The sequence below is a fragment of the Aphelocoma coerulescens genome, chromosome 4 (genome assembly GCF_041296385.1).
Source record: "Aphelocoma coerulescens isolate FSJ_1873_10779 chromosome 4, UR_Acoe_1.0, whole genome shotgun sequence".
NCBI lineage: Eukaryota > Metazoa > Chordata > Aves > Passeriformes > Corvidae > Aphelocoma > Aphelocoma coerulescens.
Window position 1 is genome coordinate 45,746,798 of NC_091017.1, and position 24,190 is coordinate 45,770,987.

General features: G+C 37.6%; 1 protein-coding gene across 50 annotated transcripts in view; it reads left to right on the top strand.

The window, feature by feature from the left end:
* Positions 1–24,190, top strand: part of TENM3 (teneurin transmembrane protein 3) — a 1,310,258-nt gene that overhangs the window by 1,167,920 nt on the left and 118,148 nt on the right. For 49 of the 50 annotated variants that reach the window (XM_069013799.1, XM_069013797.1, XM_069013796.1 and 46 more), the window contains 2 exons: positions 2,110–2,347; positions 22,482–22,720. In XM_069013799.1, the coding sequence (XP_068869900.1) occupies positions 2,110–2,347; positions 22,482–22,720 (477 nt within the window). Of the gene's footprint in view, positions 1–2,109; positions 2,348–7,257; positions 7,351–9,982; positions 10,088–22,481; positions 22,721–24,190 lie in introns of all 50 variants that reach the window. The other variant, XM_069013832.1, reaches the window with a different exon arrangement.

Consider the following 24,190-nt stretch of genomic DNA (forward strand, 5'->3'; position numbering starts at 1 on the left):
GAGGAGGGTTTTGCACTGATTGTGGCAAAACTGTCCCAAAAGGCTAGGCGGGTAGGAGAGTCAAAAAGGGGAATAAAAAAGAAAATTCAGATCCTAAGAACGATTTTAATTAATCTATCTGATTAAAAATAAATTAATGTGAATTTCTTCATCCCACCTGTCATTTTTCTGTATTTTTTGTAATTAATTAGTGTAATTAATAATTTATACAGATATATTTGCATATACACATGTGTAAATACTTACACAGACACATGTGCACATATATAATTTTTTATACACACATGCACCTATATATTACAAAATATAAGGCCACAATTAGTTTTGTACCAGCTGATAAATAGCTTGTAATCTAAATCAGATAAAATTTTAAGTAGATATGGGGAAAATTCTTTGCTCTAGTGTTGGTCTGTTAACTTTTCCTTTAGCTGGCTTGTTGAAATGTGGCTTAAAGCCCTTGATAGTGATTGTAATCACATGCAGTGACAGCCTTTGTGTCAGTGTTGGTGAAGATAAAGCTGATCAATTCCTACCTGGATGGGAATTTTTCATTAATATATTAGGGATTTGGTGCTGAAAATCTTACTGGCAGTATAGATGCTGTCATTCTTTTAATGAGAGATTCAGCATGTTGTTTGTGACAAAAGTCATGTTGACCACACAAAAATCACTGAAAAGGAGAATGTGGTTCTCAGAAAGGAAATTATTCCAAAGACTTGTTTTTCCTATTTAAGTCTACTTCTTAACATTTTTGTATTGTCTTATGTTCACGACCTGAGAAATTGCTCACAGTTAAGTTAATTTTATAGTAGTCACCTGTAAGTTATTGGAAACAGACGTCTGTTTCAACATAAATACTTTTCCTGTGTTCTCTGTACCAGTGTTTTATTATTGAGTTTGTAACAATTTGCAGTTATAACCAGTTCCAAAAGGGAATTGCTTATGGAAATCAAACAACTAATTTAAAAACTACCTGAAAGCTTTTGCACTGCAAGAAAAGTGCATGCCCTGTATCTTCTGCTCTGCTTAACACTTGCATTTATATTATGAAGTATGTTCTGCTACATTAGTTTAGGAAACATATTGCAATGTGAATTACATAATTGTTAAGTGTTACATGTTTAAGTGTCATTACTCACTGCTAAATTGTGGTAAATTAAGTGTCAAGGTTTCTTTAATTTTGTGTGCATTGTGTTGTAAAAGGTTTGTCTTCAATTTATGACTTATTTGCCACTAATTTTACAGAAGAGATTGTTAAAACCTAACATTGATGGAGGTATTTGTTTGCAGGTTTTGCTGTTTTGAGGTTTTGGGCTTAAGCTTTATGGGCGTTGTGTGCTTTGGTTAAGTCAGAAAATATTTCCTTTTGTTTTGATGGCTTGACTCTCTTATCACCTGTGACTTCCTCCAAGCTGTAGTTATATTGCATGGTGTGAAATTGGAAAATCTGTTCTGTGTGTGTTCTAATGGATGTGACGGTCATTAAGTATATGAGTCTTCTGACGTTGTAATCAGATGTGAATCAGTATGTTAAATATCCATGAAGCAACATCTGCTTCACAGAGTGACCTTCTGCTAAAGAATACTTAGCATCTATTAGCAGATCATAGTGCAGATCTGCCTTATTTGAAATGCACTAAACTAGAGTAGTCTACTGCTGTTTAGCAACTAGCTTGTAATAATTTATTGCAGTTAAATAAAGCTTAAAAAACTCCATTAAATAATTATAGGGATTATATGCATTTTGAAAACCTTTGTGTTCTACTGAAATTACCCATTTAATTTCAGGGTTGGTTTGTTAAAAAAAGCTGAAGTCTAAAGGCACATTAGGGGATCTGTCAGATGCTATTTTCTGTAGGTGTTAATAAAACCAGATTAAAAAAAAACCCTGAAATTAAAACCAAAAGCAATTTTACCATCTGTTGTATATTAATTAGAACTTGGTGTATCAAGGGTAAACTTGCTCTTACAGAATGTCACTGAATGTCTGCTAATAGAATAATATGCAAATATATTAGATGATAGGATTAAATTGAATTTCTCATTCTGCTTTGGTTGTAGTAAATGCCAAGATGTTGTATAACGAAATTTAATTTTCTTTCTTCTTAGAACAACCTCCAAATAACCAAGGCCAGTCGACCCTGCAGCCTTTGCCACCTTCTCACAAGCAACATTCAGCACAGCATCACCCATCCATCACCTCACTTAACAGAAACTCACTGACAAATAGGAGGAATCAGAGTCCGGCCCCGCCGGCTGCTTTGCCCGCCGAGCTGCAAACCACACCTGAGTCAGTCCAGCTGCAGGACAGCTGGGTGCTTGGCAGTAATGCGCCACTGGAAAGCAGGTAATTACTTAGGTACTACTACAGACTCTGGCAATTCTAAAGAAAACACTTAGCTTAATGAAAGTTGACCCGCAGCTAATACTTCCCCTCATTCAGCAAGCAAAACTGAAAACTTTTCAGTCCTAAAAAATCTGTCCTCACTCTAAAATCTGCAATGACAATCTTCTCCCTTACAGTCCTATTCCAAAGTAATGAGTATATTAATTTTTCCAGACAAGCATTTTCCTTCCTGTTCATAATCTGTGAATTTTACCTGTTTGAAGAAATTTCTTGCCTTGCTTGCCAGATATGTTATGTGTCAAATATATACTGTCATACAGATCAAATGTTAAATAACTTTCAGTAATAGTTTTAACTCTTCTACTTGGTACCTTTAAAGAAATACTTATGTGAAACTAGGTGTTTTTAAAGGTGCCTAGGATTTGGTGAGACAAAAGAACTCAGTTCTGGTGTAATGATAAATTTGTCCTTGATAACTGGTTCTAGGAAAGAAGCAGCTAATATGAAGGGTGACACTAGCTTTTTTAGATGCAGAATGATCTATAAAAAAAATTGATAGGACTTACTGGCACAGAGCTGAATTTACCTACAGTGATTAATTAGTACTCATGTAACACTCAATCAGCACTATTTTTTTATTAAAGAAAGCCATAATATTCCAATTTAGTTATTAAACTGAGCATTTATTACTATAGTGAAATTGACAGTAATTCTCAAAAATGTTTATGAAATCCCTTTGGTTTATTCTTTGAATCCCTTTAAATTATGTTTTATAGACAGCGAAGATGATTTTGACTAATCTAAAAGATACATGACCTTAAGATTCTCTTTTAAGTAGTTTTTATCACCATAGATGTTTCAGGCAGCTCCTCTGTAAGACAGTTTGGAATGGCTGTTCCTTTTCTTAGTTTTCTTGGACTCTCCTGTGTTGTTTATGAGACATAAGCACTGTGGAACAGCATTCCACTGAAGAGATTTCATCATCATATTCAAACAATCTAGTACATTAAGAAAGAATTTTCTTATAGAACAAAAAAATTTATAGTGGGAAAAAGGTGTTTGATGTTTTCCTGATGCTAGTTAATCTCAGGTAGATGGGTAAGGTCTTTGATGTTTGCTTCTATTGACATATATTTTTTTATTGTGTTTAAAAGGTGTAGGACTACTTGAATGAGAATGCCACTTCCAACCTTAAGTATTTTTTGTAAAGTCTCTTCATCTTTTAAATATTCCTGATGGAAACCTAAGAGTGTTTTGAGTGTTCAAGTTTTGAACACTTGCGAATGAGTTAAAATGTAAAAATTTCATGTAAAAACTGACACAGCTCTACTACTGTGGTTTTTCTAATAGTCTTACTTGGTTGGAACTCTGGAGGTGAAGTACCCATCTTATTTGTCATTGATTTTTCCCCTTTTGGTTAAGGTTCCCTACTGAGTGTGATTTTCAGGCTCAGTTTCAACTATATTAACAACTTTGTGATAGGTCTCTTTCTTCATCCTTTTCTTGGACTAAAAGAAAGTTTATTTCCTCTTTAGCAATATTCTAGCTTATGCTTATTGTTGGGGGTTTTTTCCTTCTCTTTTTTTTTTTTATCTGACTTAGATGACAGCCATTCAGAGGTAGAGAATGTGAATGTCAGCATATATACACAACTATCTTTCTAGCTCTATAGGCTCATACTGATGATGGGTGACATAAAAATGACATACAGTTTGCTGTCATGTATAGCTGAGCAGTGAATTGGCTGGGTATGTGTATGTGCATGTGCATGTAGGAGACAGGGATGTATTTGCAAAGGCTGGAGGAGGTTTTAGTCCCTATCATTCTGCAGTAGTAGTGAAAGTGACTTCAAAATATGTATTTCATAATATTGGATTCAGTTGTGTATTTACTAGAACATACTGCAGTTTGGCTCTGTGCACAGTAATATTAATGAGAATTAATGCATTTGTGTGAAGCATTGCTGTTAGTGGCTAAATAGATGAACTGTGAGGTAACAGATCAGTGATGTCCAACAGAAACGTCAATTTACATTTTTTTAAATATAAAAAGACTCTTTGCTTAAATGTTTATGAGCACCTAAAACTGTAACTTGAATGAATTGAATTATGTGAGTGCTTCTTTCATCTTTGATGCCATCTTTAAACGACAGTAAGGTTACTGAGCAGAGGCAGAAATTGTCTTCCCTCTATTTGGGCTCAGTAAAATCTACATTAACAAAAAAAGCAAGACAGTAAGAGAATATTTCCTGCAGGTGTCCTGCAGACTGCAGGACCCGTCATTGCACATTTAATGATCTTTACTATTTGACTGGTCCCTAGCCTGCTGTAAGTTAGGTTTATTTGTAGAGCCAATAGATCTGCTGGAGGAACTGGCACTTAGAGAATAGTATGAACTTAGGAAGAAATCAAAAACTTTCCATTTTGTTGCTTGAATTACTGGTTGGACAGCCAAAATCATGCAAATAAATGACTATGAGTCAGGTCATAATTAAATATTAGTAGGTTTTTTATTATCATTGAACTTTTAAGTTTTTATTCACCTACTAGTTTTAGTAATGATTTCTTGAGCATCAGTATCAGTAGTTACATTCTCATGACTTTTGAGTTTTAGTAGAATCTAAATTACTGATATTTAAAAAGACATAGTAAATTACTTCTTTAAATGCTCTCTATGTTAAATATTTGAATGTGCAGAATTTTTCTAATGCACAATCAATTATGAATGTTAGAGATGGACAGAGGAAAAGTATGTTAGAACTCATAAATGTGTAGATAAAAAGAAGCTGGTAGCATCTCTTAGTGCATTTCCTGGGAAGTATTTCATTTATTTTAAGCATTGAATGTAAAAGATCAATTTGTTGGGAAGGGGAAATTTACATATTCCAGTCAAGGAATAAATCTCTGAGAATATTATATAACCTTATCCAGAATCTGTGCTAATGTGGCAGTGAATCAAAGAAGAACTTTGCTTTTTCTTACTAGATTTGCTGCAAAAAATACCTCATTTGAAAGATGGCTGCATTTTGTATGATGGACTGTGAATTTTTTATAGAAACTAGCCAAGAAACTAACATGCTTTTCATAGTTTATACAGATACTACTTAGTCTTCTTTTACCACTTAGTCTTAAAAGTAGAGTGGTAGGTACATTACTGTATTCAGCTACTTACCTACTTATTTGGCCAAGAAAAAAGAAGGAATTGGCTGAAGAAATACTTCATGGCTGGAAAATATTTTGGCATTTTGAAGGATTTAATTAAAATACTGGAATATCTCAGAAACAGTATAGACAATTCCTGGAATGTGTTACTTCAAACCTGTTCTGTAAACTTGATTCAAAATTCATTTTAGAATGTGAAGATTTTAGAAACTCCTAAAGTGTGATGAACATACCCATATTTCTTTATTGGGGTAGATTGCCAATGATCCAATTGCCTTCAGTATTGATTAAGGTGTGGAAAGGGTGTTGATAGTTTCCAGGGAAGTTTTAAATAAATTTGTGTAGAGGCTGATTGATTGTCTGCAAAAGCAGTGTTGCTAGAGGTTAAAGTCTGCTCAAACCAGCTATTTTACACATTCCACCCACTAAAACAGTGCCTGGTTTAAGCAAATTCAAAATTGTTCTGTTCTGTAAGTCTTCCAGGTTTTCACACATGGACTTGATTAGACATGTTACTTCTGTTGAGAAGGTGCATGATACATAATAAAGGCACAAACTGGGGATGGAGTTCAAGTCCTGCTCTTCTGAAGACCCTGTTTATCACTGTGGGTGTGTCACGTTGCTGATCTGCAAATTCAAGAAACAGGACTCTCTTTAGATTGCTGACAGCATGAATGCATTTGAAAAATTGATATGCCATAATTATGGGATCATTATATAAACACATTAGGAATTAAGTATTGTTTTCAAAGACTAAAGTCAAAAAGTTCTATTTTCTTCTGACATTCTCTTACTGTCGGGTTCTCACTGAGCATCAGTTTGAATCCTAAAACACCAAGCCCATATGCTTTTATAAGCTTTCTTTGATGTCTACAGTGTCTTGCTTTAGATTTTTGCTTGATCCCTCTGGCATCTTTCCTGCTCAAATATCCCTTGCTGTCACCATAAGTACTTGGAATCTGATCATGCTGTGTATTTTGTCCTTTGGCTCTTAGGCAAGCACCAGTAGTCCAGAATCCAGTAGCATTTGCACAGTATTCCTTGAGTTTATCATTCCTGTTTTCAGAGGTACACAGTCATTGAAGTAAGAATGGACCCAAGTATTTTATGTTAATCGTTCCCTGTTTTAGATAGGATAAGAAACATATGCAGTTCTAAAATAAAATAATAGTGGCTTCCTTTGTTTCTCCCCTTCATTTCCTCACTATTCCCTGAGAGAACCAGAGTCTGTGATGCTTCCTTTGCCTCTCCTGCTGCTGTGCATTGTCATTTGCAGAACATGAGATCCCCATTCACTCTGGTAGCCAGCCCTCTGCGTATTTTGCTGGCTGGCTGGCTGTGCCAGATAGCCAGCAAGAGGCTGTCTTTTAATAGTCTCAGTTCACTTTTATTACTTCATCTCTGGTCCAGCCTCATCAAGTAAACAACATCCCCCATTATGCACTGTTCAGTCCTTAAGCCTGTCTTGCCACAGGCAGAAGTCAGGAATTTTATTCAAGGACTTGCAGATAAATAAGGGGTCAGCAGAGGGTAACGGTCACCTCATGATAGCCTTGTAACACTGTGTCTTCAGGCTGCAATCCAGCATGTTGTTCAGAAGACATCATGGAAGGCAGATAAATCCCACATTCAGTTTTGCACAAACAGAGTTACACAACAGAATTAGTATAATTCTTTTTTGTGGGATCATCCCATTCTTTAATTTGAAATTGCACCTCTAATTTCATCTTTTTGTATCTTTATGTATAGAGAATTAGAAAGTCAAGCAGTCCTTGCAAATGGTCATGACAACCTTATAGAGATGGATGTGTTTTCTCCAACATATCACGATAGCAGTTATGGGTATGTGACTCTTAAGTGTTTGCATGATGCTAACTGTTGACACAGAAAACAAAGTGTGATTTGAAAAAAAATTATTGCGATAGGAAAACATCTGGAACAAACTTACTCAGCCTTACATCTGATTTTTTAAAAATTAGTCTAAATAATGTCATACTGACTCATAGTATATACAAAATGGAAACTCTGACTGCCAAATCTTGCTTGCTTTAAGACATTAAGAATGCAATGGACATCGTATTAATTCTCTATGGCCCAAGTCTGCAGGCCGTTGCAAAATATTTGCATGATTACACATTTGCCAGATCTGATTCTTAGTTTGTGACTTATTTACTACTTAGCAAATATTTTTTACAAATATTGTGACATATTAATATAGCATAAAGGAAGACCAAAGAAGTTAAGAAGAGTTACATACCTAGTCCATAATATTTTTACCAGCTAGTTGGAGATCGCAACTGCTGGTAAGTAACTGTAAATAGAGATTTCCATATAAATTACTATTTCAATTTACAATGTAGAACTGTTCCATATCTACTTGACTTTGTCAATAATCTGTGTCTAATTTTGGAACTATGTTTTGGCATTCTTATGCCAAATCAGTATAATTAGTTTCTGGTGCATACACACACAAAAAAAGAAAAAAAAACCCTGACAGAGCAGTACCATTTCTGAACTGATGATCATAAATTTACCTTTTTTGTTTGCTTGTTTATACTCCACTAAAAATCAAATTTTTATGTCCAAATTCTGTTTTGCTAATGGTAACTCCTAACTTTATAAAAGGGACAATGTGCTATTTGATTAAATGAGGAGATCTGCAGTTGCCCACTAATTAATCTGTAATATATATTGACACAGTACATTGATTTGCTTCTCCCAAAAACTCTTAAGCTTTCACTTAGCCACAAATTAAAATCAACAGCAGGAAGAGAATGGTGTGTTAAATTCAATTAGTCAGCCATTATCAGCAAACTCAAAGATATTGCAGATATTTTCCAGAAGATCCCAATATATTTTCTTCAAAGTAAAAATGTAAGCATATCGTATTAAAACAGAACAAAGCCAAATACTATTGTTCCATGTAGGACAATTACAATACAATACTGGTTCAGATGCATAAATGTTGAGGTAGTGTTAATAGAACCATGCCTGGTCTATGCTTTGTATGTTTGTAATGGAATCACCATCTGTAAGTATTTTAGCAAATGGACTATGAAATTCCTGTTTGCTGATACTAATTCAGGTAACAATACAATGAAATTTATCTTGTCTGTAATCCCTTCATTTTATCCCAAAATTATGCTAGCAGGGATCATCTCCTGGTGTGAAAGTTGTCCAGAGATAATAATACATCCGTTCCAAAGCATAATAGATTTGGGACTACAACATGCTATCAGCATGAAGATTCAGTTTATCAATGTCACTAACATACTGTGTCACAGCTAGAATCATTATATATTTGTTTCTTTGTTTTCATGTCATGCGTGTATTACATTATGATATACTATTTCTTCATTTGTATGGCTTACAGAGAGAATATTAATCCAATGAATTTGACAATTTTAGTGTTAAGAATGATTATAGAAATACACATTTTACATAGAAATTCTAATGATTCATAGGCCTAGACCTAAAGAATAGTTGTTTATAGCTTCAAGAGATGTATTAACAGTGCATTAATTATCATAAAACAGCTGGAAATCTGTATTTTAGTGATATGTATTGTTGACTTTATTCTCTTCTCTAAAGTATAAACATATATTAGTGTACCTGTTGACAAATCAGCTTAGTTTGAAGTAAGAAGTCTTTTTTCCTTTTACCTAACCTGATAGTCCTATTCCCCAAGTTACTTAGGTGTCAAAATCTGAAAATATGTAAGATTCACTATCAGTGAATGACTGTATTTATATTACTTATTGATAAAGCTTGCTAGTATTTTCTATATTTTTCTATATTCTGTATTTTCTGTTTTCTATTGTCCCCTCATTTTCTGAAAATTTCATATTTTTTCCAGGGTTGGGGTTTGAAAACTTCCTGTTGTATTTAAGTACGAATTCTTTGCAAGGAAGTTGATTGGGCGTTTTTGTCATCTGTTGGGGACAAAGTTCAGGAGAGCTAAGTTTAGGGCATGCTTTATTAAACTTAGTAGTGGTAGAGGAGAAAACTGAAAAAGGCTGAGTACAAAAGGAATAGGAGTGGGTAGATGGATTAGTCCACAAGGAAGAACGGAGACTTTTGGTTAAGCAAGGTGGGACACAGATAAAATGCTAGAGAACTAGAGGCTGAATATCTATGATGAAAACCAAGATAATTTCTTGTCCTTTACTGCTTGTGATTATTTGTGAAATCCTTTTGAATTGCATGCACCTCATCACCTATAGGACTGACTCAACATGGTGAGAAACCTTGGCTGCTGGCATATACTCTACTAATGACAGAAGCCAGAAATAATCAATTATTTTCTATCTGTGATGGCCTGTGCAGATAAGAAAGCTTTCACTATGATTTCTAAAGTTTCTCCAAACTTTCTTAAATAAAATCACAAGTTAACACTTTAGTAAAAAAATTATCATCAACATCATAAATCTAGCACAGAAAACTTGCAAAATTAAAAGCTAACTTCTTTCTACAGTTCCTTGGCTGCAGCTGAGCTTACCATCCCAATAAGTGCAGGTCAAGTTGAACCAGAAGGGAATTTTAACAGATTCTGGAGATTCTTTCTGTCGCATTCAAACAGGTGAGGAAACAATACCAAATGTCGTGGCAAAACAAAGACCTGGATAACTGTATAATGCCTGCATTCAGCATCTGTGATAATGCTGATTGATCAAAGAGAAGTTCAGCTGCAAAAAGTTATGTGTAGAAATGAGAACCATAAAAGATAAAGCATCACCCTCCTCTGAGCATAAGATGTAATCCTCTGCCTTGAATCCATGAATGGTGGTCTCTCAGTTCTATGAAACTTGGCATGTTGCATATGAGAGACAATGCAAGCGTAGTATTCAAGTTTCCAGCAAGGAACAATGACTGGAAAATAGGAATGACTGTTGCATCAGGTGTGTGCACAGTCGCCAAGTTGGCCGCAGTCGCTGTAGCTCAGAGGTTGTGACAGTGCTGTTGCTGTAGTGACAGATTGTGGCTGTGTGAGTGACTGCTTATACTGTAGAAGTGGCAGCACAGAGTTCATCACGACTTACCATAGACTCCAAATTGTGAGAGAAACACAGCTGTGGACATCAGTAAGTGAGCTAAGGTTCACACATCCATTATGATGGAATCTTCAGCCTGCTTGCAGCTTCAGGCAGAATCAGATCCTATCAGTCACACAGCAGAATAATACTTCCCTTCTTTAAACTCCTTCTGGTTTTATTTTCTTTTAAAATGTCCAGTAGCTCAGTCAGTTCAGACAAAATTTCAACCTTTGTTCCAAATTCTGAGTTAATCCTTGGGTTCATAATGCAGCTCTGGGTCTCTCTTAAACTGTATTTCTTTTTTAAATACTCTCAATGTGTCTTTTGAGACATTTAAAGCAATTGTTCTCTTTCAACTTTATGAAGAAGCAAGGGTAGTAAAAAGATTGGAGGAGTAGTTGTGTTCTACATTTCTTTGATTTTCTGCCTGGAAACTGTAACTTACTAAATATTTAAGATAGGAACTGGCTATGGTTAGAATGCCTCATCTCAGAGACAACTTTTCCTGTCTCTGTCTTGTTAGGGGTATGATTCCAGAAGAGCGGAGAAGATAAGGAATTGTAATATAAACCCTTACTGCTCACATAAGCATTTCAGGTCCTCACTGCAAAATTCAGATGCTTTCCTCCGCTCTCCCTTCCTCTGGAGAGATGAGAACTGCAATAGCAGGAATATTGTATCAGAAATACTGAATTCAGTATCAGAAAGTGCAATAAAGGGCTGCCAAGTTCACTCCCAACTGCTGCCTCCTTCAGAAGTGAACATCACCAACAATATCAAGAGCCAAGTCACTTACTCTAACCTAGGTGGAAGTCTGTGTAAGTACTAGTCCTCTGAGAGACCCAGAGGAAGCCTGTAAGGCAACAGAGCTACTTGATATTTTTTCAGCGATACATAGATCTAGTTTCACTCTCATCTGGAAGGTGAGTAATGGTACTGTTCTGCAATGAACAGTATGAGTAACTGCAGTTGAGCCAGGTTTCCTTCCTTGTTCACGCAGCACAAGGCATTATTTGCATTGGACTCCCTTGCTCATTTCTGCAAAATGTGGCTTAGCATTGTTTGTTCTCCTTGTTCATCTTCACAGAGTGCAGCATAGCAGAGAGGAGCACGAAGGAGCAGGCTTGGGAGAGCCATCTGATTATTATGGTTATTTTGATCATAGATATGCAGAAATGAATTCCTCCTTCTCTGGGATCTAGAACTAGCAGCCTGAATCTGAATTTGGAGAAACAAATACTAGGATAACAGGTGCCCTCTGCATCCTGTAGCACTGTGTTCTTTCTTGTACTGCCAGGAAGGTGGAGGTGATGCAGAGGAAGATTAACACACCAAAGGAGAGGAAGTTTGGGGCTTTTGTCAGCATTCAGTCCTTCAAGTCATCATGTCCTGGTGACTTTCACAGCAGACTGGGGCACTGTCTTGTCTGAATTGCTCTTTGAAGCTTCAGCTGCAAGTTGCTATGCCTAACTTCTCCATTCCTTTCTCTAGCAGCCAGCAGATCTGTAGCCTGCAAGTGCCAGATGTGAAAAAACACACAAGCAGTAAAGAAGACACTTTAGCCCTAGAAGAACTTTTGTTCTTTCTTGAATTTCAGTGTTCAATTTTCAAAGAAGGCAAGTCCTTGGTGTAAACCCAGCAAATTCAAGCAAGTGTTACCATATGTAAAGTGCTTTTCTGAGACATTTCAATAATCTGGTAGAAGAGGCTTGTCTCCATTTCCCACAGATGTTTCCTCTGTTTTTGCATATGGATAATAGATGCCTTCTCCTTCTTTCTTTCCTCCAAACTTTGATCATCATTTCGTCTGATGTGATCTTGGAGCTTTTTCCAGGATTGTGATAGCATTAATACTGACCCCAAGGAAGGGGAAATTCACTTTTATCTCTTCCTAAGCAATTTTTTAATTGCAATTCTGCCCAGAAAATAAACTAAGACAAATTCACAGCATAACACAATTTCTGTGCTGGCTTGGAGTTATGTTAAATGCAGCCATATGGTTCTGTGGAAGTCAGTCATAAGCTTGTGCTAAGGGCAAACACCACCAGCTATGTGGTTTCATCTCAGAAGAATGTTAAAAGAAGTTGAAGACAGGCATAAAGTGTTCACAGAGAAACAAAAATTCAATTCCTGCTAGAGCCTGCTGGGAAAGCTTATCTCATGCATCAATGAACCAGAGTTCAAATGAAACCTAGCCAGTAATTTCTGTTATCTTTTACATCTTTCGTATAATGTCAGTCGGCAGAGATTAATCTTTTCTTTCTATCTGTTTCCTCAGCTCGGTGCAAGGAATCGTATTTATTGATGTGGTCTATCCATTAGTGAATTGGGCAGAGCTCGCTAATGTCAAGTGGCAGGTGAGGGTCATGGTCTCTCTCAGAGACCCCAGTTCAATCCAGCATGAATAGGGTCTGTCAGCAGAGAGAGGGCACACCAGTCAGTAGGTGCAGTACTATGATTGATCGCGATCTTGGACCACTGTCTTTTACACGTTTAATGGTTTTCTCCTCGTTCTGACAGTTAATGTATCTTGTAGGGGTTTTTGAACAAACAAAAAAGCATGATAACCCATTCCCAGGAGGGAAAAATTCAGCTAGTTTGCATTAAGGAAAGTCAGGGAGAGACAAATACAAAATCTTAAATGAGAGAAGTTGGAGCAAACTAAAATAGCTGCAGCTGGATGTATCCCTTCTCTCCTTAACTTTCTTAAGATTAATTGATCTCCTTGAATGGAAATGGCAAGTAAAATGCTATGTCTTTACACAGAGATAGACATGCACTATCCCTGCATGTGTCTGTGATGACGTATTTGAGGTTGAGCTCCCAAACCTTAGAAGTCTGTTCTGTCTGAAAGTCTATTCTGCCCATTTGAAACATCAGAAAAATAAAAATATAAAGTTGCAGTTATCCTTATGCCTCATCTGCTTACACTGGCCTCATGATGCAGCCAAACTTTTGTAGAAGGTTTTTGAAAAGCCGAATTATTGATTGCTTCTGTCGCCAAATAGGTGCATTATGAATTGGGACCATTTGAGGGGCAAAATCCGGTGATTTATTTTTGGTTCAGGCGAGCAATCATCACAGTTGTGTTCATGACAAAACAGAATAGTTAACAGTTTTTATGCCTAGGAATTCAGCAATACCATTATATTAAACATCAAACCCAGTCAATAGGAGTACTATCGAATTCCAAACAGAGAAGTTGAGTCTCCTGAAGTATTTATGCCACCAAAACACAACTTCACTAAAATTTACATTTCCCTCAACTTGCATTCACTCAAAGTGGATTTGATAGAAGTTTTTCTCCACCTCTGGAGCCTTAGGAGAAAGCAATTGATGTGTTTCTAATTCTAAGTGTCTAAGGTATAGATATTACATCTTGTGCCTTGCAGTGAATCCAGGCTGAAAGACTGAGGACCTTAACAGAATGCATAAGACATTTTACCTGGGCTTGCTTAAAAATGTGTTAATTCATGTAATAATGTCCACAGATTCAACACGCCTTCAAGGCAAATAGATAATTTTTAATAGAGTTAGATACTGGCAGATTTGAGTTGGTTTGGGGAGGAAGATTAACCTATGCTCCACTATGTAAAAATTGGTGTGCTCATTTCATAAAATATTTAATTTTTGATTACAGAAAACAGAATGGCATTGCCTTAGCTGGAGGAGTCCAGTAAAGTACAGTGATCTTTTGAGTCTACAGTGGTCTCCTGTCCTGGTGATTGCTGTTGTGTCCAGGGTTTTTCTCAAATTGCCAGGGCAAGAGATGAGTCAAATAAAACAAATTCGTGGACTTTTTGCTTACATGAAAGAAATTTTTAGAGCATCCCAGATATATCTAAATATATGGGGATAATTTGATACCTAGAGGTAAAAGAAACAAATGCAAAAAATGTTAGGGATAGTTTTTCTTTCCTCTTTCACCTCTCCTCAAGTCACTTTCTATTCTGTCAACTTCCAAATGTCAGTTTTGATTTATTCTGCACTGAAACAACAGGTATCTGAAAATAGCTTTCCTCATCTCCACATTTGCCTTTGCCTGACCCATAAAAAGCCTAAATTTTGCTTTTTTGCTTGAGGCAATTAGTTCTTAATGCTTTTGTGTGTTTTACCCTAAAAATATAGTGACTCAAACAGTAGTATTATAAAAATTTGTCTTTGTGTTCTGCGGGGCAAACAGTACATACTCATTATACAACAACAAGGGAATAATCAGTTGAATTTAAATTTAAATTGGTAGAAGAAAATATATTTTGATATATTGCATGTTTAGCCTACAGAACAAAATGCCACAAGACATCAGTGAGAGCATGAGTTTTGGACTGGTTAGAGAAAGTGCAAGCTGTTAGTGAGTAAGTAGACTGGAAGGCATTCATTCCCTCCCTTTGTAATGGCCACTTTCACACAGGGTGTTGTTGCTGATGGTCTACTCTACTGCAGTAATTCCTGTTTCTGCTTATTTAGTTACAGTTTTACACAGCTTTTGTAAATGTTCTCTATCAAATAAGTTATCTCTTTCTCTACCATTTTTGGAATAAACTAACTTTCTCACTCTTCTGCCTATGCTTTCAGGAATCCTACCCCGTACACTGGTTTTTAGACAGACACCTCCATCAGAAGTACAGGCCAGAGATCATTTCTGACATTGGATTCCTTTTGTAGTGCAGTCTTCTGAGTGTTAGAGCTGTTCTTCCTCAGTTGTCTTCCAGTGTAATGATCTGAAGAGCCATGTATTACTGACTGGATCATCATGGAACAGGCCAAACATTGCATTTAGGACAGTATAGGAGACCGTGCAGCAAGAAAACCTATTCTGCAGTAGCACTAGGACATTTTTTACTGATCACAGTGGAATCTCTCTGTTCAGAAACATGACCAAACGAATAGATTTATTCTCCATCATATTTTTCAGGTGCTGTTAGTGTACAACGATACACAAAAGGATTCAGGGCTTTTAAGCACATACTTTCTGAATACGGTTTTATTCTGGATCAGTGGTATTTTAGCTCTTAAGATGAGGAGTGTTTAGTTGCTGTATATGCATAAGGCCTAGCAATATTGACCTTTATTCTATGATAGCAGTTGTCAACTAAATAGTAATGCACAAAATATCAATAGCTGCCATTTAATCTCACTGGCAGGGTGATAAAATATGATGCATATTCTGATGTATTTTGAGATGTTCAGTAGAATTTTGCTGGGCCTTATTCACAATTCCGTATTTAGTACAAATTTTGTAAAAGTCCTGTGTGACTTTTAATACAGTGTGACATACTTTCCATGTGATTCAGCACTCTGTTGGCAGGGTTGCACTGCATGAAATAATTTAAAACACAACTAAAATGCTGCCAAAAAAGTTTTTTGAAATTATAAGGTAGGCTTTTTTACATCTTCCAAGTATTGCAAAGTATTCTATATATGTATCTGATACCCCAAATTAGTGAAATTATTCTTTAGCAAGGTGAAGCAATTTCAGAATAAGCCAAAAAAAAAGTCATGTATCTAATGTAAAAATTGCATTAGGAATGTTAAAATTACGCAATTACTCTATTCGGATTGAGACCAGTCTATTTATAAATTAATGTGTAACATTCCTTTTTGCTTGGTGATAGTTTATATAATAGCTTCTGGCTGTCTGGAATCTAGGGCCTTCCAGACGTGTTTATGTAATATTGCATTCATTGATGCATAGTATCCATTTTCTTCTAAACTGCGGTCAAAAGTTCTTGTCATAGATCCTTGCATAAAGAAAGTTATTCTAAATCACGTTTCTGTTGCTGGATACCTGGCTATCTTATATCAAAAGTATTTGGGCTTCTGGGCTGAGTCTCACTGTCCTTGAATATTTTGATAGTCTATCTCCATTTCTATGAAGACAAGTCTATCTCCATTTCTATGAAGACACAGTTTTCAGTTAACTTAATCTTTCTGCCAAACTCATGGATGGTTTTTATCACTTCTTTTCCCTCTTCTGTTTTCCTATTTACTGGATTTAGTAGAGAATGCTTCGATTTTCCACAGAGGAAGTGGCAGCACAAAGAAAATGTGATTTGCTGTGAATTCTCTCCCCCCGCCAGTGTGAGAGGGAAGAAACCATCTGCATGTCAGCCAGTACACACCAGCACTTGGTGCTCAAAGAGTACTGAGTTTAATTAAAAGCATGATTATTTTACTTTTATTCACATGCCTCTGTTTTCTGAGCGGATGCCTTTGAGGTTTTTGATGCTGTATTTCTGTCTTTTCTTGTAAGGGCAAAAGCTTCATTAAAATGCCTGCCATTTGTGAAGTAAGGGTATTTCCCAGCTGTCTTTGCATCCAAGGATTAGTTTATGGCATAACTTTGTATTTTGCTACCAGTTTGTAGTTTAGATTTGTTAGGTACTGAATACTTCCCACCTAAAATGTTACGATTAGCTGCACTTTTTAATAGCAACATCTATTGAATAGGTTGGCAGAAGTATATATTGAATAAATGTAAAAGTAGAATATTATTTGCTTAAAAAGTTGAACTGAATTATTTAATAATACAGAACTGGCTTGTCTTGTAAAATATTAGCATGATTCACTGGATTTTTGTACGCCATAGCTTAATAAAATATTTAAAGTGCTGCTTACGTGAAGATCTAGCAAGTGCATGTTATGTGATCAATTTTGAAGGGAAGATACACTATTGCAGATGGAATAAGCTCCCTATGAGATGAAACATAGTGTAATTTCCCGTAAGTCAGTGCCTGGTCAAGTAGTGCAAACAGTTTAGGCTTTGGAAATTAGCTATTTGAGTTCCATAGTTTGAAAATACAAGGTAGATAGATATATAGATAATTAAAATCATTTATGGATGGATTGTATTTCAAGAGCATAAGAATTTCAGCATTATCTGGAAGCAGCCTGGATTTGTTGTCAGATACCATATCCTTCTAAGAGTCTCATAGGAACAGTTTGGCATGGCTCAGTGAGGCAGACAAGATGTGCAAGTCTAATAGCATTACACTTTAAATACTTATCACTCGGAGTTAATGTAGCAGGAGAGTCTCTGACAACTTTGTTAGTAACTCCACTCATTAGAAATAGAGAGATCCAAACAAATTTTCTTAACCCACATGAAGATGCCAGACTGACTTTTCTGTCATTATTCTTCCCTCAGCATTCAGCCAGACGGTGCAACCACTCTGGTGTTGTATTCATGGGATTCAAAGCAAAGGAGAATAGCTTAAAGTGAGGAGCTGTGCCATGTGCTGCCTAAGACAACACATTCCTGAATTCCTACTGTTGAATTCCCACAGCATTCTTCTGGAGAAACTGGCTGATCAAGGCACAGACAGGTGCACTCTTCCCTGGGTAGAAAACTGGCTGAATGGCCGGGCCCAGAGGGTGGTGAATGGAGTTACATCCAGCTGGTGGCCAGTCATGAATGGTGTTCCCAATGGCTCAGTATTGGGACCAGTCCTGCTTAATTTCACAGAATCACAGAATAAGCTGAGTTGGAAGGGACCCACAAAGATCATCGAGTTCAACTCCCGGCCCTGCACAGGACCATCCCCAAAAGTCACACCATGTGCCCAAAAGTGTTGTCCAGACACTTGCTGGACTCTGTCAGGTTTGGTGCTGTGACCACTTCCCTGGGGAGCCTGCTCCAGTGCCCAACCACCCTCTGGGTGAAGAACCTTTTCCTAATATGCAACCTAAGCCTCCCCTGACACAACCTCAGGCCATTCCCTCAGGTCCTGTCACTGGTCACCACACAGAAGAGAGCACTGCCAGCCCCTCCTCTTTCCCTCATGAGGAAATTGTAACTGCAATGAGGTCTCCCCTCAGTTTCCTCTTCTCCAGACTGAGCAGACCAAGTGACCTCCAGCCACTCCTCATATGGCTTCCCCTCAAGGCCCTTCACCATCCTCATGGCCCTCCCTTGGAAGCTCTGTAATAGCTTTATATCCTTCTTATATTGTGCCCAAAACTGCACACAATATTCAAGGTGAGGCCACAGCAGTGCAGAGCAGAGCAGAATAATCACCTCCCTTGCCCAGATGGTGATGCTTTGTCTGTTATCAACAATCTTTACCAGTGATTTATTAATGAGGAGATTGAGTGCACCCTCAGCAAGTTCACAGAGACAGAAAGCTGGATGGGAGTGTTGATCTGCTGGAGGGTAGAAGGTTCCACAGAAGGAACACAGGCTGGATCAATGGGCCAAGGCCAATTGTGTAAGGCTAAATAAGGCCAAGTGCTGAGTCCTGCACTTGGGTCACAAAAACCTCCTGCAGCACTACAGACTGGGGGCAGAGTGGCTGGAAAGCTGTCTTGCAGAAAAGTCCTAGAAGTGCTGGTTGACAGCAGCTGAACATGATTCAGCAGTGTGCCCAGGTGGCCAAGAAGGCTTCCTGGCCTGTATGAGCAATAGTGTAGCAGCAGGACCAGGGAAGGATCTTCCCTCTGTACTTGGCACTGGTGAGGCCACACCTCGAGTGCTGTGTCCAGTTCTGGGCCCCTCACTACAAGAAAGACATTGAGGGGCTGGAGCAGGTCCAGAGAAGGGTAACGAATATGGTGAAGGGTCTGGAGCACAAGTCCTGTGAGGAGCGGCTGAGGGAGCTGAGGTTGTTTAGCCTGGAGAAAAGGAGGCTCACGGGGGTGTTACCACTCTCTGCAACCACCTGAAAGGAGGTTGTAGCCAGGTGGGGGTTGGTCTCTTCTCACACATCACAAGCCATAGGACAAAAAGAAATGTCTTCAAGTTGCATCAGGGGAAGTTTAGGTTGGATGTTGCTGCCTGTTCCGAGCTTCCCTTCCCCCTCCCCAACACACTTGCCTCTGCCATGTGCTCTGAACCCCTTTGTTCCAAGCGCAGGCAAAACCAAATATAACTCCAACTCTTTAGCAGTGTCTGATTGGTCGGTCACCCCGGGTCCGGCCCCTGTCCTCTCCTTTCCCCTTCTCCAAATAAAAGAAAGGACCAAGGGGGGACCTGCCCTCTTTGGCTTTGCAACCCTTTCTGCGAACATCTTGTCGTCTGTTTCTATTTGAAAGCTTCTAATTGCGGAAATTAGGCAAACCAAAAGCTGTATTTCTCCCTCTTTGCTTCTGCTGGTAGTATCAGATTTCCAGGTAATACATTTACCGCTTTCAGAGCTCCTGAAATGCTGGATTGCCCGTGCTACCTCTCTAGGCTGCCCGAGGCTTTCTAAGGCATTGAACTACGAGCCTAGCCGGTAAAAAGCTGTAAGTATATCTCCTCAGTTGGCTATTAGGAAAAACTTCCTTGAAAGGGTTGTCAAGCATCAGAACAGTCTGCCCAGTGAAGTGGTTGAGTCATAACCCCTCCAGGTATTTAAAAAATGTGTATATGTGGCATTTAGGGACATGGTATAGTGGTGAACTTGGCAGTACTGAGTTAACAGTTGGACTCAATGATCTTAGGGGTCATTTCCGACCTACATTTTTCTAAGATTCACATATAAAAGTTACAATTTTCTTTCATTACCTTGATGCCTGAGGTGGACTGTCACAGTTATGACAGTTCACACCATTGCTGTCATCTCTTGAGTTTATCTATGGGATTAATTCCTCAAAGGCTTTGAGAATATGGATTACAGTCTCTAGTAGTCTGTGGTCTACCAAAGCCAACATCAGTTCTCGCTTTCTCAGAGAAAAAAAAGGAAAATATCAGTGGCAGAGTGTTCTATTGCACTGTTTTGTTAAAGCTTGAGCTGTATTCAAGTGCTTGTATAATGCCAATTTCCACTTTTAGTCTGTTGAGTCTAACAGCAAGAGAAGGAGGATATGAAAATTGCAGGTTGGTCAGGCAGCTTCTTATTTTTAACATGGAAGCTGGTGTATAGGAGGAGTGTTATTGTATCTACTGTATGGCTTTCCTTCTGTCCCCTAAAACAGTACACATTGCACATGGAATGGGGAACAGCTACCTTTGTATTTGGCATTTTCCTGGGATCTGCGTAGACACTGTTTGTGAAATACAGTTGGACAGAGCATTTACCGTATGTAGCCAGGAATAAAAGAGCAATAAAGGTCAAGTGAATAAGACACTTTATCAGGACTTAATGAATTTACATGATCCTGTGAATCTGTACAAAGTAATGCTGTTGTAAAGTGTAAACATTTTTACATAAGGCTAGTTATTATTTTAGTGTTTGCTACATTGAAAATGTCACAACTTTTAATGAAGTACCTTCTTAGACAGGATTTAAGCCACTGAGGCTTTGTCTTTTGAGATTGTTGGTTATACTCTGAGCTCAGAAGCCAGAAAAATTTGGGATGTGCTGTTGTACATCAGTAGATCTAGTGCATATCCTTCTGTTGTTCCTGCCATCAAGTTTAATATTGTTCAGAGTGAAGTAACCTAGGTAAAATATTTCATGGAATCATGTTTGTAATGCAAGTATTTTCAAGTAGAAGGCCTATGCTAAGATGTTCTAATTCATCTGTTAACCTCCCATAGCAAAGTCACCTGAAAACAACAAACCTTGTTTATCAACTGCTGGTATTTTTCTCAGGCAGCAGTGGGGCAAATTAATTTCTAGTGTCTCTACAGTGTAAATTGGTCCATTACTATGCAAGAATCCAAGCATGTGTCCCAGAGAATCAAAGCCCCATCAGCTAAGAAGCAGTTCACAGTGCCACATGGTGTAACCAGAAGGGCTTTTCCCATGCACATCCAGCTCAGCTGGTGCTAGATCCTCTGATCCGTGCTGTATAAGTGACAGGCAGTAGGCAAATACAGCATAGGCGTGCACTTACCTTCAGGAGTAAGGTAACTATCAGCAATTCATGAGTGTCTCTTAGCTATGGCAAAACCCAAACGCCTTTCTGGTTCTATTTAGCTGAGCGGTTGGTAACTTCCAAGTCTCCACAGTAAGCTTCCTTACCATTTTAGACATAATGTATTCATTTTCCACAGCTTAATTAAGTAAGGGCAAGCCATATGCTACAGAGTTGCCAACATAACAAATTGGTGGAGAACCCCTGGTGCAAAGACCTTCCTTTGAATGAGGTTTTGTTGTTCATAGAGTTGGGTACGTGCATCTGGAGAAAAACTCCGGATAGAATATGCCATGCTTAGAGGCTCTTTCAAAGTAATTATGATTGCATGAACTGAAATTAAAGGATTCTACCATAGAGAAGCTCAGGGAGTAATATTTCCTTCAGAAATTTTAATTGAAAAAGTAAACTGGTAACTGGTAACTCACAGTGTGCTTAACTGTGACTTTGCTTTTCTTATCTGTTGCTGGTTTTTGGTCTTCTTAGTAAATATATTTCTTTAGAGTACTTCTCCTATGCTGTAACTAGCTTCTGTATCCATAATCAAATCTTTTTATGGAAAGATTTTGTGCAAGTAGATGTGAATTAGTGAATTTTGAGAACACACCCAAATGGAGAACACACCAAAATGGAAAGATTTTGTGCAAGTAGATGTGAATTAGTGAATTTTGAGAACACACCCAAAAAAAATTTTAACTGACTATCTTTGGAAAAGTTGCCAAAAGATTATAACTGAGAGATTGCTGTTTTCCTTGTACTTAACCTAGGAAAGCTGTGATAAGTAGTGTGGGCTGCAGTCACATTATTGACTTTTTAATGGAGTTCTCTGCAGTCTGTTGCAGAAGCCAACACAAATAAACAGCAGCAGAAAGCCTGTCCCTACTTGTTGGATAAACTATGAGAGACTTCCTCCCTGCTACACTGTATTTTGGGTAGTTCTGTTTCCTGATACCAGTGTATTAATGTTTGGGAGCTTTGGTCTTTAGTTAAAGTGTCTTTTTATGTGTGAGCATCATGACAAGTTATTGCTTCTATGACCCTTTGTAGATTGGATGTTGTTAGCTATTTGAAAAATAGGCAACGTCAAACAAAAGAGTTATGATTGCCTGTGCCCTAGCTTTATTTACTTTTATACTTTACCATATGCTCTTTCTTTCACAGGCATTTCCTATTCAAAACAGGAACAGGGACCACACCGCTGTTCAGTACTGCAACACCAGGGTACACAATGGCATCCGGCTCTGTTTATTCCCCTCCTACTCGGCCACTACCTAGGAACACTCTATCCAGAAGTGCTTTTAAATTCAAGAAGTCTTCGAAGTACTGTAGCTGGAAATGTACTGCACTCTGTGCTGTAGGGGTCTCAGTGCTGCTGGCAATACTGCTGTCCTACTTTATAGGTGAGTCCCACTTTTTATAACTGTCACTATGAACAGTGGTGTCTGGTGGATTGCACGTGGACTGTGACATACTAACCTTTAAATAGTGAAGTCTTTGGTACAGTAAAAGCCACAAGGATTTAATGGAAAGTCATAATTGTTTAGAGAAATCATAAAATTTGAATATTTTGCAAGCATTCTGTAGCTCATTCAGTGAATTAACTTCAAAGAAGTATTTGAACTACAATTAAATTATGTGGGGTCAAGTTCTTATGAAAGTATGCGTAAAACATAGGCTGTAAAAACTCCATGATGTGAATATAACTTGCAGTGTATCTTTGGAACTCTCATTTTGCTGAAATACAATATTTAGGAATGCTAACTATCACGTATTTAATCATTACATACATGTATGTTTGTGTGTAAAGCTGGAGCAAAAGTCTAATACAGATGTTTGATTGTGAAATAGGGAAAATAATTGTCCAAAAAGACAACATGCAGTGAAGATGTAGACTTCTTCCTCTCTTATGGGTTGCTTATTTTTAATTATTGTCACTTTTCTCTATTTGTTTGTTAAATTCCATTTCCCAATTTTTATTTTAGAAGATTTGCTTTGTTTCTTAATTTCTTTAATTATTTTCATAAATGTTCACTATAAATATTATGTAATTTGAGTTTTAGGCAGTTAATAGGAGCAGTTCTTGGCTATGAGAAAATGTGTCCTTGACTTTAATAAAGGAACAGAACAGGATCCTTTTGCACTCCTAACTTCCTCTGCATCTTTGTCCAGATTACAGATTTTTTCCTCTCTGAGTCCGTAAATGGTCTTCAAAGACTTTCTTTTAACTGATTTATTAATTAGAAGTTTAGGTCACCACAGTTATGGAAATAAAAGTGTAATGGTCTGGTTACTGGCTGCACACAAGTTTATAGTCTTAAGGAGTTGAGGAAAGAAAATAGAAGAGAGTCAATCTCTCCTGCCCTCTTTTTAAAATCAGTGTTAATTTATAATAGAGCCTTAAAGGCCTTACGATCCTTAAATCCTCATTGTCGTCATTCAAACAAGCTTGTTGCATTTCAATGCAAGATGCAGCATAAGCTGTGTAGAGCCTTTGAAGTAGTTCTTACTGAGCTGAAACTCCTGTGAACAATGCAAGAAACTGGGTTGCTGAGTAGCTGGAGAAATTCCCCTCTGACCCAGCAAAGCTGAGCCTCCTGAGCACCCTTTCCACCTCAGCTGCCAGACCCAAAGAGCAAAAGACATATATGCAAATGTAGGCCTGGCCGCTGCTGTTCAGCCTCCTTCAATCATTGGATTTGTGGTTATTTTGTGTCAATGTGCAAGGAATTTAAAGGTGTGGTTTAAAGTTAAGTTTTGACATTGGATTTTTTTTTTAATGGGATTGAAATAATCCCACTTACAAAACACATTAATTGTGCTCAGTCTCTGTGGTATTGCCTCATAAATCATCAGAAGTAAACATCTGCTAC